Genomic DNA, 18,931 nt, shown 5'->3' on the forward strand with positions numbered 1-18,931 from the left:
CACCACCGTTACCGCCACTATCACGACCATCACCGTCACGATCACCGCCACCAGCACCATCACCACCACCACCGTCACCACCACCGCCACCGCCACCATCACCGCCACCATCATCACCACCACCATCACCGCCGCCATCACGACCACCGCCACCACCACCATCGTCACCACCACCATCACCGCCACCATCACCGCCACCATCACCACCACCATCACCGCCGCCATCACGACCACCGCCACCAGCACCATCACCACCACCATCGTCACCACCACCATCACCATCACCGCCACCATCACCGCCGCCGTCACCATCACCGCCACCACGACCATCATCACCACCACCATCATCATCATCATCACCACCACCATCATCATCATCATCACCACCACCGCCACCATCACCGCCACCATCACCGCCGCCGTCACCATCACCGCCACCACGACTACCATCAATCATGACCACCACCATCACCACGGTGCTATGCTGATGTTGTGACATTGTGAAGCGGATGGTGATAATGATGATGGTGATGATGATGTGTTGTGATGCTGCTGTTGATGATGATGTTGTGATGATGTTGATGATGTGATGATGATGATGATGTTGTGATGATGATGTTGTGATGTTGTAATGTGATGATGATGATGTTGTGATGATGTTGTGGTGATGATGATGTTGTGGTGATGATGATGATGTGGTGATGATGTTGTGATGTGATGTGATGTTTTAATGTGATGATGATGTGATGTGATGATGATGATGTTGTGTTGATGATGTTGATGTTGTGATGATGATGATGTGGTGATGATGATGATGTGGTGATGATGATGTTGTGATAATGATGATGTGGTGATGATGATGATGTTGTGATGTTGATGATGTTGTTGATGATGATGTGATGATGATGATGATGTGGTGATGATGATGTGATAATGATGATGTGGTGATGATGATGATGATGTTGTGATGTTGATGATGTTGTTGATGATGATGTGGTGATGATGATGATGTGGTGATGATGATGTTGTGATAATGATGATGTGGTGATGATGATGATGATGTTGTGATGTTGATGATGTTGTTGATGATGATGTGATGATGATGATGTTGTGATAATGATGATGTGGTGTTGATGTTGTTGATGATGTTGTAATGTTGATGTTGATGATGTTGATGATGTTGTAATGTTGATGTTGATGATGTTGATGATGATGATGTTGATGTTGTTGATGATGTTGATGATGTTGATGATGTTGTTGCTGCAGGATCGCCGTCTGGTGCCCGGTGCTGGCGCTACGGAGATAGAGCTAGCGCAGCAGATAGCGGCATACGGGGAGGTGAGGATCACTCACCACTCACTCACCACTCACTCACCACTCACTCACCACTCACTCACTCACCACTCACTCACCACTCACCACTCACTCACCACTCACTCACCACTCACCACTCACTCACCACTCACTCACCACTCACCACTCACTCACCACTCACTCACCACTCACTCATCACCACTCACTCACCACTCACTCACCACTCACTCACCACTCACTCACTCACCACTCACTCACCACTCACTCACTCACCACTCACTCACCACTCACTCATCACCACTCACTCACCACTCACTCACCACTCACTCACCACTCACTCACTCACCACTCACTCACTCACCACTCACTCACCACTCACTCACTCACTCACCACTCACTCACCACTCACTCACCACTCACTCACTCACCACTCACTCACGACTCACTCACCACTCACTCACCACTCACTCACTCACCACTCACTCACCACTCACTCACCACTCACTCACTCACCACTCACTCACCACTCACTCACTCACTCACCACTCACTCACCACTCACTCACTCACTCACCACTCACTCACGACTCACTCACCACTCACTCACCACTCACTCACGACTCACTCACCACTCACTCACCACTCACTCACCACTCACTCACTCACCACTCACTCACGACTCACTCACCACTCACTCATCACCACTCACTCACCACTCACTCACTCACCACTCACTCATCACCACTCACTCACCACTCACTCACCACTCACTCACCACTCACTCACTCACCACTCACTCACCACTCACTCACCACTCACTCACGACTCACTCACCACTCACTCACTCACCACTCACGACTCACTCACCACTCACTCATCACCACTCACTCACCACTCACTCACTCACCACTCACTCATCACCACTCACTCACCACTCACTCACTCACCACTCACTCACCACTCACTCACTCACCACTCACTCACCACTCACTCACCACTCACTCACCACTCACTCACTCACTCACCACTCACTCACCACTCACTCATCACCACTCACTCACCACTCACTCACTCACCACTCACTCACCACTCACTCACCACTCACTCACTCACCACTCACTCACTCACCACTCACCACTCACTCACTCACCACTCACTCACTCACCACTCACTCACCACTCACTCACTCACCACTCACTCACGACTCACTCACCACTCACTCACCACTCACTCACTCACCACTCACTCACCACTCACTCACCACTCACTCACTCACCACTCACTCACCACTCACTCACTCACCACTCACTCACCACTCACTCACCACTCACTCACCACTCACTCACGACTCACTCACCACTCACTCACCACTCACTCACGACTCACTCACCACTCACTCACTCACCACTCACTCACGACTCACTCACCACTCACTCATCACCACTCACTCACCACTCACTCACCACTCACTCATCACCACTCACTCACCACTCACTCACCACTCACTCACTCACCACTCACTCACCACTCACTCACTCACCACTCACTCACCACTCACTCACTCACCACTCACTCACGACTCACTCACCACTCACTCACTCACCACTCACTCACGACTCACTCACCACTCACTCATCACCACTCACTCACCACTCACTCACTCACCACTCACTCATCACCACTCACTCACCACTCACTCACTCACCACTCACTCACCACTCACTCACCACTCACTCACCACTCACTCACCACTCACTCACTCACTCACCACTCACTCATCACCACTCACTCACCACTCACTCACTCACCACTCACTCACCACTCACTCACTCACTCACCACTCACTCACCACTCACTCATCACCACTCACTCACCACTCACTCACTCACCACTCACTCACCACTCACTCACCACTCACTCACTCACCACTCACTCACTCACCACTCACTCACCACTCACTCACTCACCACTCACTCACTCACCACTCACTCACCACTCACTCACTCACCACTCACTCACTCACCACTCAATCACCACTCACTCACCACTCACTCACTCACCACTCACTCACCACTCACTCACCACTCACTCACTCACCACTCACTCACCACTCACTCACTCACCACTCACTCACCACTCACTCACCACTCACTCACCACTCACTCACCACTCACTCACCACTCACTCACCACTCAATCACCACTCACTCACCACTCACTCACCACTCACTCACCACTCACTCACTCACCACTCACTCACTCACCACTCACTCACTCACCACTCACTCACCACTCACCCACTACGCACTCATCACCACTCACTCACCACTCACTCACCACTCACTCATCACCACTCACTCACCACTCACTCACCACTCACTCACCACTCACTCATCACCACTCACTCACCACTCACTCACCACGCACTCATCACCACTCACTCACCACTCACTCATCACCACTCACTCATCACTCACTCATCCACCACTCACTCACCACTCACTCACCACGCACTCATCACCACTCACTCACCACTCACTCACCACTCACTCACCACTCACTCACTCACTCACCACTCACTCACCACTCACTCATCACCACTCACTCACCACTCACTCACCACTCACTCACTCACCACTCACTCACCACTCACTCACCACTCACTCACTCACCACTCACTCACTCACCACTCACTCACCACTCACTCACTCACCACTCACTCACTCACCACTCACTTACCACTCACTCACTCACCACTCACTCACTCACCACTCAATCACCACTCACTCACCACTCACTCACTCACCACTCACTCACCACTCACTCACCACTCACTCACCACTCACTCACCACTCACTCACTCACCACTCACTCACCACTCACTCACCACTCACTCACCACTCACTCACCACTCACTCACCACTCACTCACTCACCACTCAATCACCACTCACTCACCACTCACTCACCACTCACTCACCACTCACTCACCACTCACTCACTCACCACTCACTCACTCACCACTCACTCACTCACCACTCACTCACCACTCACCCACTACGCACTCATCACCACTCACTCACCACTCACTCACCACTCACTCATCACCACTCACTCACCACTCACTCACTCACCACTCACTCACCACTCACTCACCACTCACTCATCACCACTCACTCACCACTCACTCACCACGCACTCATCACCACTCACTCATCACTCACTCACCACTCACTCACTCACCACTCACTCATCACCACTCACTCACCACTCACTCACCACGCACTCATCACCACTCACTCATCACTCACTCACCACTCACTCACTCACCACGCACTCATCACCACTCACTCACCACTCACTCACCACTCACTCATCACCACTCACTCACCACTCACTCACCACGCACTCATCACCACTCACTCACCACTCACTCATCACTCACTCATCACCACTCACTCACCACTCACTCACCACGCACTCACTCACCACTCACTCACTCACCACTCACTCACCACTCACTCACTCACCACTCACTCACCACTCACTCACCACTCACTCACCACTCACTCACCACTCACTCACTCACCACTCACTCACCACTCAATCACCACTCACTCACCACTCACTCACCACTCACTCACCACTCACTCACCACTCACTCACTCACCACTCACTCACTCACCACTCACTCACTCACCACTCACTCACCACTCACCCACTACGCACTCATCACCACTCACTCACCACTCACTCACCACTCACTCATCACCACTCACTCACCACTCACTCACCACGCACTCATCACCACTCACTCACCACTCACTCATCACCACTCACTCATCACTCACTCATCCACCACTCACTCACCACTCACTCACCACGCACTCACTCACCACTCACTCACTCACTCACCACTCACTCACCACTCACTCATCACCACTCACTCACCACTCACTCACCACTCACTCACTCACCACTCACTCACCACTCACTCACCACTCACTCACTCACCACTCACTCACTCACCACTCACTCACCACTCACTCACTCACCACTCACTCACTCACCACTCACTCACCACTCACTCACTCACCACTCACTCACTCACCACTCAATCACCACTCACTCACCACTCACTCACTCACCACTCACTCACCACTCACTCACCACTCACTCACTCACCACTCACTCACCACTCACTCACTCACCACTCACTCACCACTCACTCACCACTCACTCACCACTCACTCACTCACCACTCAATCACCACTCACTCACCACTCACTCACCACTCACTCACCACTCACTCACCACTCACTCACTCACCACTCACTCACTCACCACTCACTCACTCACCACTCACTCACCACTCACCCACTACGCACTCATCACCACTCACTCACCACTCACTCACCACTCACTCATCACCACTCACTCACCACTCACTCACCACTCACTCACCACTCACTCACCACTCACTCATCACCACTCACTCACCACTCACTCACCACTCACTCACCACTCACTCACCACGCACTCATCACCACTCACTCATCACTCACTCACCACTCACTCACCACTCACTCACCACGCACTCATCACCACTCACTCACCACTCACTCACCACTCACTCATCACCACTCACTCACCACTCACTCACCACGCACTCATCACCACTCACTCACCACTCACTCATCACTCACTCATCACCACTCACTCACCACTCACTCACCACGCACTCACTCACCACTCACTCACTCACCACTCACTCACCACTCACTCACTCACCACTCACTCACCACTCACTCACCACTCACTCACCACTCACTCACCACTCACTCACTCACCACTCACTCACCACTCACTCACCACTCACTCACCACTCACTCACCACTCACTCACTCACCACTCACTCACCACTCACTCACCACTCACTCACCACTCACTCATCCACCATGACCGCTCACCACGACCAATCACCACTCACTCACCACTCACTCACCACTCACTCACCACTCACTCACTCACCACTCACTCACTCACCACTCACTCACTCACCACTCACTCACCACTCACCCACTACGCACTCATCACCACTCACTCACCACTCACTCACCACTCACTCATCACCACTCACTCACCACTCACTCACCACGCACTCATCACCACTCACTCACCACTCACTCATCACCACTCACTCACCACTCACTCACCACTCACTCACCACGCACTCATCACCACTCACTCATCACTCACTCATCCACCACTCACTCACCACTCACTCACCACGCACTCACTCACCACTCACTCACTCACTCACCACTCACTCACCACTCACTCATCACCACTCACTCACCACTCACTCACCACTCACTCACTCACCACTCACTCACCACTCACTCACCACTCACTCACTCACCACTCACTCACTCACCACTCACTCACCACTCACTCACTCACCACTCACTCACTCACTCACCACTCACTCACCACTCACTCACTCACCACTCACTCACTCACCACTCAATCACCACTCACTCACCACTCACTCACTCACCACTCACTCACCACTCACTCACCACTCACTCACTCACCACTCACTCACTCACCACTCACTCACCACTCACTCACTCACCACTCACTCACCACTCACTCACCACTCACTCACCACTCACTCACCACTCACTCACCACTCACTCACTCACCACTCACTCACCACTCAATCACCACTCACTCACCACTCACTCACCACTCACTCACCACTCACTCACCACTCACTCACTCACCACTCACTCACTCACCACTCACTCACTCACCACTCACTCACCACTCACCCACTACGCACTCATCACCACTCACTCACCACTCACTCACCACTCACTCATCACCACTCACTCACCACTCACTCACCACGCACTCACCACTCACTCACTCACCACTCACTCATCCACCACTCACCACCACTCACTCATCCACCACTCACTCACCACTCACTCATCACCACTCACTCACCACTCACTCACCACTCACCACCACTCACTCACCACTCACTCACCACTCACTCACCACGCACTCATCACCACTCACTCACCACTCACCACCACTCACTCACCACTCACTCACCACTCACTCACCACGCACTCATCACCACTCACTCACCACTCACTCACCACTCACTCACCACTCACTCACCACTCACTCACCACGCACTCATCACCACCACTCACCATTCACCAACACTCACTCACCACTCACTCACTCACCACTCACTCACCACTCACTCATCCACCATGACCGCTCACCACGACCAATCACCACTCACTCGCCACTCATCACCACTCACTCACCTGTGTGTCTGTGTGTGTGTCTATATGTGTGTGTCTGTGTGTGTGTGTGTGTCTGTGTGTGTGTGTGGTGTGTCTGTGTGTGTGTCTGTGTGTGTGTGTGGTGTGTGTGTGTGTGTGGTGTGTGTGCGTGTGTCTGTGTGTGTCTGTGTGTGTGTCTGTGTGTGTCTGTGTGTGTCTGTGTGTGGTGTGGTGTGTCTGTGTGTGTCTGTGTGTGTGTGTGTGTGGTGGGGTGTGTGTCTGTGGGTGTGTGTGTGGTGTGTGTGTGTGTGTCTGTGTGTGTGCACTGTGTGTCTGTGTGTGTGTGTGTCTGTGTGTGACTATGTGTGTGTGCGTCTGTGTGTGTGTGTGTCTGTGTGTGTGTCTGTGTGCGCGTGTGTGTGTCTGTGTGTGTGTGTCTGTGTGTGCGTGTGTGTGTCTGTGTGTGTGTGTCTGTGTGTGTGTGTGGTGTGTGCAGGCGAGTCCCGGCCTGGACCAGTACGCCATCAGGAAGTTTGCGGTGGCGCTGGAGTCTGTGCCGCGGGCGCTGGCGGAGAACGCCGGCGTCAAGGCCAACGAGGTGCTGTCGCTGCTCTACGCCGCTCACCAGCACAACGCGCCCACCGGCACCGGCGACACCGGCGTCACCGGCTCCGGCGTGGGCATCGACATCGAGGTGAGAATCCCTGGCACTGTCACCACCGTCGTTGTCGGCACCGTTATCACCACCGCTAGCTAGCTAGCTAGCGGTGTCACCGCTAGCGCTGTCACCACCACTATCACCACCACCACTATCACCATTATCATCACCACCACTATCATCACCACCACTATCATCACCACCACTATCATCACCACCACTATCACCACCACTATCATCACCACCACTATCACCACCACTATCACCACCACTATCATCACCACCACTATCACCACCACTATCATCACCACCACTATCACCACCACTATCATCACCACCACTATCACCACCACCACTATCACCACCACTATCACCACCACTATCACCACCACTATCATCACCACTATCATCACCACCACTATCACCACCACCACCGATTATCTGAACAGGTCCTGGGCCTCCCCAAGGTCGAGTCAGCCTCAAATGAGTAGCTGGTGTAGCGTAGTAAACATCGCTAGCACTGGGGAGACAAAGGCGGCCGGGCGTGGTGCTGGCCACCCACCCCCTCGTGTGCCACAGTGCCGGCCTTCATAGGTGCTCGCTAACAGCACTTGCCCCTACAGGCTGCTGAGGCTACACGGGGGATCTTTGTCTGTGTGTGTGTGGGTAGCTACTTGCTACTACTAACAGCACTTGCCCCTACAGTCTGCTGAGGCTACACGGGGGACCTTTGCCTGTGTAGGTAGCTACTACTAACAGCACTTGCCCCTACACTCTGTTAGAGGCTACACGGGGGACCTGTGTCTGTGTATGTAGCTACTACTAACAGCACTTACCCCTACAGTCTGCTGAGGCTACACGGGGGATCTTTGTCTGTGTAGGTAGCTACTACTAACAGCACTTGCCCCTACACTCTGCTGAGGCTACACGGGGGACCTTTGCCTGTGTAGGTAGCTACCACTAACAGCACTTGCCCCTACACTCTGCTGAGGCTACACGGGGGACCTTTGCCTGTGCCTGTGTGTGTGTAGGGAGATGGCCCCACGGTGTTGGACGCGAACGTGGCCGGCATCTTGGAGCCGCTGCTGCTCAAGCACTGGGCCCTGAGACTCGCCACCAACGCAGCCACCACCGTGCTGAGCGTAGACCAGGTCACCACCACCACCACCACAACCACCACAACCACAACCACCACCACAACCACCACCACAATCACCACCACTACCACCACCACAACCACAACCACCACAACCACCACCACAACCACCACCACCACCACAACCACCACCACAACCACCACTATCACTGCTCAAGCACTGGGCCCTGAAGCTCGCCACCAACGCAGCCACCACCGTGCTGAGCGTAGACCAGGTCACCACCACCACCACCACAACCACCACCACAACCACCACAACCACCACAACCACCACTACCACCACCACCACTACCACAACCACTATCACAACCACTACCACCACCACAACCACCACAGCCACCACCGTGCTGAACGTAGACCAGGTCACCACCACCAACTACCACTATCACAACCACCACAACCACTATCACCACCAACTATCACCACTACCACCACAACCACTATCACCACCACCAACTACCGCAACCACCAACTACCACAACCACTATCACCACCACCACCACCTATATCAACATGACCTCTCTGAGTGTGTTCAGTTACTAACTTAATTGTACTGCTGTTGTCTCCCTGCACACACGTACACACACACACACGCGTACACACACACACACACGTACACACACGTACACACACGTACACACACGTACACACGTACACACACACACACGTACACACACGTACACACACACACGCATACACACACACGCGTACACACACACGCGTACACACACACACGCGTACACACACACACGCGTACACACACACACGCGTACACACACACGCGTACACTCACACGCGTACACACACACGCGTACACACATACGCGTACACTCACACACGTACACACACACACGCGTACACACATACGCGCGTACACACACATACACACACGCGTACACACACACACGCGTACACACTACACACGCGTACACACACACACACGTACACACACACGCGTACACTCACACACGTACACACACGCGTACACACTACACACGCGTACACACATACCTACTCACACACGTGTACACACACGTACACACACACGTGTACACACACACACGCGTACACACACACGTACACACACGTGTACACACACACACACTCACTCCCGCGTACTCGCTCCCGCGTGTACTCACACACACGCGTACACACGCGTGTACACACTACACACGTGTACACACACATACCTACTCACACATACACACGTGTACACACACACACTCTCACTCCCACGTACTCGCTCCCGCGTGTACTCACACACACGCGTACACACGCGTGTACACACTACACACGTGTACACACACATACCTACTCACACATACACACGTGTACACACACACACTCTCACTCCCGCGTACTCGCTCCCGCGCGTACTCACAGATCATCATGGCCAAGCGCGCAGGAGGTCCCAAGGCTCCGGAGAAGAAGGCCGACTGGGACGAGGACAGAGACACGGCAGAGTGAAGAGGAGACACGGCAAGACAGAGGCACGGGACGACAGAGACACGACAGAGAGACACGGGGACAACAGAGAGACACGGGGACAGAGACACGGCAGAGTGAAGAGGAGACACGGGGGGGACAGAGAGACACGACAGAGAGACACGGGGACAGAGACACGGCAGAGTGAAGAGGAGACACGGGACGACAGAGACACGGGGACTACAGAGAGACACGGGGACAACAGAGAGACACGGGGACAGAGACACGGGGACTACAGAGAGACACGGGGACTACAGAGAGACACGGGGACAGAGACACAGGGACAACAGAGAGACACGGGGACGACAGAGAGACACGGGGACGGCAGAGACACGACAGAGAGACACGGGGTTAGGGGGACACGGGGTTAGGGGGGGGACACGGGGGCCGATGTGTGGACAGTGCTGAGACACTTGGGGTGAGTCCGGGGACCGAGTCTCTCTCCTCATCGGCACGCTGTCTTGGTCGTGTCTCACTGCGCACTGTTAAGTTATCACTGCAGTTAATAAACTCGGAGATGTGAACACCGGCATGTGTGTACGTGTGTGTACGTGTGTGTACGTGCGTGTGTGTGTGTGCGTGTGTGTGCGTGCGTGTGTGTACGTGCGTGTGTACGTGTGTGTACGTGTGTGTACGTGTGTGTGTACGTGTGTGTGTGTGTGTACGTGCGTGTGTGTGTGTACGTGTGTGTGTGTACGTGTGTGTGTGCGTGTGTGCGTGTGTGTGTACGTGTGTGTGTGTACGTGTGTGTGTGCGTGTGTGTGTACGTGTGTGTGTGTACGTGTGTGTGTGCGTGCGTGTGTGCGTGTGTGTGTGCGTGCGTGTGTACGTGTGTGTGCGTGCGTGTGTGTACGTGTGTGTGTACGTGTGTGTGCGTGCGTGTGTACGTGTGTGTGCACGATCTTTGTGTACGTGCGTGTGTGTGTGTACGTGTGTGTGCACGTGTGTGTACGTGTGTGTGCACGATCTTTGTGTACGTGCGTGTGTGTGTGCACGTGTGTGTGTGTGCACGTACGTGTGTGTGTGCACGTGTGTGTGTGTACTTGTGTGTGTGCACTTGTGTGTGTGTACGTGTGTGTGCGCGTGTGTACGCGTGTGCGTGTGTGTACTTGTGTACGTGTGTGTGTAGTCATGCCCTCCCCTACGCTTGCGAAACGTGGACCCCCCTAATGGCATGTCTGCACCGGTTAGAAATATTGAGGCTGGCCTGCCTACGATCCATCCTGGGTTTAACTTGCAGGCTGGATTGTGTGAGGAGCTCACACAATCCTCGAAAGATCTGGGCAAAGTCCCATCGGTGAGCTCCAGCAGGCAAGGCTGCGTTGGCTGGGTCATGTAGCCCGCATGCCCAGCCACCGCATGCCCAAGCAGCTTTTGTTCGGCCGGATCGAGGGGACTAGACGGGCGCGGCACGGGCTAGAGAAGAGATGGAGTGATGCGGTACAGGAGGACGTGGAGCTGAGTGGACTTGCCGATGACTGGTACCAGCGGTGTCAAGATCGGTCTCTGTGGAGGAGGCTCGTGAAGGACGCTACTGGGCAGTTGGAGGCAGTCACCCTCCAACAACAACGGAGGGCAGAGGAGCGACGCTCACAACAACGAGCGGAACGCCGGGTGGCTAAAGCACAGCAAGTTGGTACAGTAGGGGGCACAGGTGGTGCATCAGCCAGTCATCTCAGTCGACCCGTGGCACCTGCTGGGCCTGCCCCGTGACCTGCCAGCGGGCGTTCGACACTTCACGTGGCCTCAAGGTGCACTTGGCCTGGCACAGGCGCCGTGGTGACGTCACCATCACTTAGTTGCGAATGGCGGTTGTTGGTATTGGTGTAGGTCGACTCAGCCTCAAATGAGTGGGTGAACTCAAACTCAACGTGATTATTGAGTTGCTGTGTAAATCTATAATTACCACAAGTGCCCCATCACGAATTGTAGCAGCTCTACCAGGTGGTCGATACCGTCACGTGGACACTGCGATGTTCACACACCGCTACACCAGGTACTCATGTGAGGCTGAGTCGACCTAGGGGAGGCCCAGGACCGGTTCAGATCATTGTTTTTGGTGTTGGCCGTGAGCGGGAATCGAACCGCAGGTAGACAAAGGTCCACACACACACGCACACACACGTACACACACACACGTACACACACACGTACACACGCACACACACACGTACACACGTACTCACGTACACACACACTCACGTACACACACACGTACACACGTACTCACACGTACACGCACACACACACGCACACACACACGTACACACACGTACACACACGCACACACGCACACACACACGTACACACACACGTACACACACACACGTACACACACACACACACGTACACACACGTACACACACGCACACACACACGTACACACGCACACACACACGTACACACGCACACACACACACGTACACACACGTACACACACGTACACACACACGTACACACACGTACACACACACACGTACACACACGTACACACGCACACACACGTACACACACACGTACACACACGCACACACACGTACACACACACGTACGCACACACACACACGTACACACACGTACACACACACGTACACACGTACACACACGCGTACACACACGCACACACACGTACACACACGTACACACACGCACACACACGTACACACACGTACACACACGCACACACACACGTACACACACGCACACACACGCGCACACACACGTACACACACGCACACACACGCACACACACGTACACACACGTACACACACACGTACACACACGCACACACACGCACACACACGTACACACACGTACACACACACGTACACACACGCACACACACGTACACACACGTACACACACGTACACACACGTACACACACACGTACACACACGCACACACACGTACACACACGTACACACACGTACACACACACGTACACACACGCACACACACGCACACACACGTACACACACGTACACACACACGTACACACACGCACACACACGTACACACACGTACACACACGTACACACACACACGTACACACACACGTACACACACGTACACACGCACACACACGTACACACACGCACACACACACGTACACACACGCACACACACGTACACACACGTACACACACGTACACACACACACGTACACACACACGTACACACACGTACACACGCACACACACGTACACACACGTACACACACACGTACACACACACGTACACACACGCACACACACACGTACACACACACGTACACACACACGTACACACACGCACACACACACGTACACACACGCACACACACACGTACACACACGCACACACACGTACACACGTACTCACACGTACACACACACACACGTACACACACGTACACACACGCACGCACACACGCACGTACACACACGTACACACACGCACACACGCACACACACACGTACACACACACACACGTACACACACACGTACACACACGTACACACACGCACACACACGTACACACACGTACACACACGCACACACACACGTACACACACGTACACACACGTACACACACACGCACACACACGTACACACACACACGTACACACACGTACACACACACACGTACACACACACACACGTACACACACGCACACGTACACACACGTACACACACACACACGTACGCACGCACACACGTACACACGTACTCACGTACACACACACACACGTACACACACGCACGTGTGAGCACGGGTGAGGATACGCACATTCCCATCTCGTCCACGGCGCCATTGGATCATTCATTCCCGCACCGCACAGCAGCCTCCACACGCTCTCCGATGACTTCCTGCAGGACCAGCCGTTGCTAGGGACACCGTCGCTGGTGACGCCGTCGCTAGGGATACCGTTACTAGGGACGCCGTCGCCAGGGATGCCGTTGCTAGGGATACTGTTGCTATGGACGCTGTCACTATTGACGCCGTCGCTAGGGATGCCATTGCTAGGGATGCCGTTGCTAGGGATACTGTTACTAGGGACGCCGTCGCTAGGGACGCCGTCGCTAGGGATACCGTTGCTAGGGACGCTGTTTCCAGAGACGCCGTCGCTAAGGCTGAACCAAAGGTCACCGACGGGTCAGCCTCAGCGACGGCGTCCCTAGCGACGGCGTCCCTAGCGACGGCGTCCCTAGCGACGGCGTCCCTAGCGACGGTGCCGTTGGAACCAACAGTCAGCCTTAGCGACGGCGTCCCTAGCGACGGAGTCCCTAGCGACGGCGTCCCTAGCGACGGTGCCATTGGAACCAACAGTCAGCCTTAGCGACGGAGTCCCTAGCGACGGAGTCCCTAGCGACGGCGTCCCTAGCGACGGCGTCCCTAGCGACGGTGTCCCTAGCGACGGCGTCCCTAGCGACGGAGTCCCTGGCGACGGCGTCCCTAGCGACGGCGTCCCTAGCGACGGTGTCCCTAGCGACTGAGTCCCTAGCGACGGCTGGGAATTGCAAATGGGTGGTTCAGGCGTGTGGTGAGTGTGGTGAATGTGTGCGTGAGCGTGGTGGTGAGCGTGGTGGTGGTGAGCGTGGTGGTGAGCGTGGCGGTGAGCGTGGTGGTGAGCGTGGTGGTGAGTGTGATGAGTGAGCGTGGCGGTGAGTGTAGTGGCGGTGAGTGTAGTGGTGGTGAGCATGGCGGTGAGCGTGGTGGTGGTGGTGGTGAGCGTGGCGGTGAGCGTGGTGAGCGTGGTGGTGAGCGTGGTGGTGGTGAGCGTGGTGAGCGTGGTGGTGAGTGTGGTGGTGGTGAGCGTGGTGGTGAGTGTGGTGGTGGTGAGCGTGGTGAGCGTGGTGGTGGTGAGCGTGGTGAGCGTGGTGGTGAGTGTGGTGGTGGTGAGCGTGGTGGTGAGTGTGGTGGTGGTGAGCGTGGTGGTGAGCGTGGTGAGCGTGGTGGTGGTGAGCGTGGTGAGCGTGGTGGTGAGTGTGGTGGTGGTAAGCGTGGTGAGCGTGGTGGTGAGTGTGGTGAGCGTGGTGAGCGTGGTGGTGAGTGTGGTGAGCGTGGTGAGCGTGGTGGTGAGTGTGGTGGTGGTGAGCGTGGCGGTGAGCGTGGTGGTGAGCGTGGTGAGCGTGGTGGTGAGTGTGGTGAGCGTGGTGGTGGTGAGTGTGGTGAGCGTGGTGGTGAGCGTGGTGAGCGTGGTGGTGAGTGTGGTGGTGAGCGTGGTGAGCGTGGTGGTGGTGAGCGTGGTGAGCGTGGTGGTGAGTGTGGTGAGCGTGGTGGTGGTGAGTGTGGTGAGCGTGGTGGTGAGCGTGGTGAGCGTGGTGGTGAGTGTGGTGGTGAGCGTGGTGGTGAGTGTGGTGAGCGTGGTGAGCGTGGTGGTGAGTGTGGTGAGCGTGGTGGTGGTGAGCGTGGTGAGCGTGGTGAGCGTGATGAGCGTGGTGGTGAGTGTGGTGGTGAGCGTGGTGGTGAGTGTGGTGAGCGTGGTGAGCGTGGTGGTGAGCGTGGTGAGCGTGGTGGTGGTGAGCGTGGTGAGCGTGGTGGTGAGCGTGGTGAGCGTGGTGGTGGTGAGCGTGGTGAGCGTGGTGGTGAGTGTGGTGGTGGTGAGCGTGGTGGTGAGTGTGGTGGTGGTGAGCGTGGTGAGCGTGGTGGTGGTGAGCGTGGTGAGCGTGGTGGTGAGTGTGGTGGTGGTGAGCGTGGTGGTGAGTGTGGTGGTGGTGAGCGTGGTGAGCGTGGTGGTGAGCGTGGTGAGCGTGGTGGTGGTGAGCGTGGTGAGCGTGGTGGTGAGTGTGGTGGTGGTAAGCGTGGTGAGCGTGGTGGTGAGTGTGGTGAGCGTGGTGAGCGTGGTGGTGAGTGTGGTGAGCGTGGTGAGCGTGGTGGTGAGTGTGGTGGTGGTGAGCGTGGCGGTGAGCGTGGTGGTGAGCGTGGTGAGCGTGGTGGTGAGTGTGGTGAGCGTGGTGGTGGTGAGTGTGGTGAGCGTGGTGGTGAGCGTGGTGAGCGTGGTGGTGAGTGTGGTGGTGAGCGTGGTGAGCGTGGTGGTGGTGAGCGTGGTGAGCGTGGTGGTGAGTGTGGTGAGCGTGGTGGTGGTGAGTGTGGTGAGCGTGGTGGTGAGCGTGGTGAGCGTGGTGGTGAGTGTGGTGGTGAGCGTGGTGGTGAGTGTGGTGAGCGTGGTGAGCGTGGTGGTGAGTGTGGTGAGCGTGGTGGTGAGACACACACAGACATACTTACAGAGACACACACACAGAAACACACAGAGACACACAAAGACACACAGAGACACACACAGACACACACAAAGACTCACACAGACACACACAAAGACTCACACAGACACACACAGAGGCACACAGACACACACAGTGACACACAGAGACACACACAGAGACACACACACAGACACACACACAGACACACACACAGAGACACACACAGACACACACACAGACACACACACAGACACACAGAGAAACACATCACTAGAGTGTCACTCTGCACGTATATTTAAGAGTGAGGCGATCAACATTCGCCTGGAGGAATTTTAATTTGCAACTAAACATTACTTTGGCGATTCTAGATGACAAGGAGACGTTAACCACCTCGCCTGGTATACAGGAGGCCGTGGATTCGATGCTGAGATGTTGACTACCTCGCCTGGTCTACAGGAGGCCGTGGGTTCGATGCTGAGATGTTGACTACCTCGCCTGGTCTACAGGAGGCCGTGGATTCGATGCTGAGATGTTGACTACCTCGCCTGGTCTACAGGAGGCCGTGGGTTCGATGCTGAGATGTTGACTACCTCTCCTGGTCTACAGGAGGTCGTGGATTCGATGTTGAGATGTTGACTACCTCGCCTGGTGTACAGGAGGTCGTGGATTCGATGTTGAGATGTTGACTACCTCGCCTGGTATACAGGAGGTCGTGGATTCGATGCTGAGACGTTAACCACCTCGCCTGGTGTACAGGAGGTCGTGAATTCGATGTTGAGATGTTGACTACCTCGCCTGGTGTACAGGAGGCCGTGGATTCGATGCTGAGATGTTGACTACCTCGCCTGGTATACAGGAGGTCGTGGATTCGATGCTGAGATGTTGACTACCTCGCCTGGTATACAGGAGGCCGTGGATTCGATGCTGAGATGTTGACTACCTCGCCTGGTGTACAGGAGGCCGTGGATTCGATGCTGAGATGTTGACTACCTCGCCTGGTATACAGGAGGTCGTGGATTCGATGCTGAGATGTTGACTACCTCGCCTGGTATACAGGAGGCCGTGGATTCGATGCTGAGATGTTGACTACCTCGCCTGGTCTACAGGAGGCCGTGGATTCGATGCTGAGATGTTGACTACCTCGCCTGGTCTACAGGAGGCCGTGGGTTCGATGCTGAGATGTTGACTACCTCGCCTGGTGTACAGGAGGCCGTGGATTCGATGTTGAGATGTTGACTACCTCGCCTGGTATACAGGAGGCCGTGGATTCGATGTTGAGATGTTGACTACCTCGCCTGGTATACAGGAGGTCGTGGGTTCGATGCTGAGATGTTGACTACCTCGCCTGGGGTGCAGGAGGTCGTGGGTTCGATGCTGAGATGTTAACTACCTCGCCTGGTGTACAGGAGGTCGTGGGTTCGATGCTGAGATGTTAACTACCTCGCCTGGTGTACAGGAGGTCGTGGGTTCGATGTTGAGATGTTGACTACCTCGCCTGGGGTGCAGGAGGTCGTGGGTTCGATGCTGAGATGTTAACTACCTCGCCTGGTGTACAGGAGGTCGTGGGTTCGATGCTGAGATGTTAACTACCTCGCCTGGTGTACAGGAGGTCGTGGGTTCGATGTTGGGATGTTGACTACCTCGCCTGGAGTGCAGGAGGTCGTGGGTTCGATGCTGAGATGTTGACTACCTCGCCTGGTATGCAGGAGGTCGTGAGTACGATGTTGGGATGTTGACTACCTCGCCTGGTGTACAGGTGGTCGTGAGTACGATGTTGGGATGTTGACTACCTCGCCTGGTATACAGGAGGCCGTGGGTTCGATG

The 18,931-nt window shown here is 55.1% G+C and overlaps 1 protein-coding gene across 1 annotated transcript in view; it reads left to right on the forward strand.

Moving 5' to 3' along the window:
* Positions 1-11,442, forward strand: part of CCT8 (chaperonin containing TCP1 subunit 8) — a 29,633-nt gene extending 18,191 nt beyond the window's left edge. Inside the window, exons 12-15 of the mRNA XM_078884903.1 lie at positions 1,267-1,338; positions 8,116-8,313; positions 9,309-9,428; positions 10,817-11,442. Of these exons, the coding sequence (XP_078741029.1) occupies positions 1,267-1,338; positions 8,116-8,313; positions 9,309-9,428; positions 10,817-10,900 (474 nt within the window). The 3' untranslated portion in view covers positions 10,901-11,442. The remainder of the gene's footprint in view (positions 1-1,266; positions 1,339-8,115; positions 8,314-9,308; positions 9,429-10,816) is intronic.
* Positions 11,443-18,931: the final 7,489 nt, after the last annotated feature.

Source organism: Lampetra fluviatilis, unplaced genomic scaffold (assembly GCF_964198595.1).
Source record: "Lampetra fluviatilis unplaced genomic scaffold, kcLamFluv1.1 SCAFFOLD_331, whole genome shotgun sequence".
In the NCBI taxonomy this organism is placed as follows: Eukaryota; Metazoa; Chordata; class Hyperoartia; order Petromyzontiformes; family Petromyzontidae; genus Lampetra; species Lampetra fluviatilis.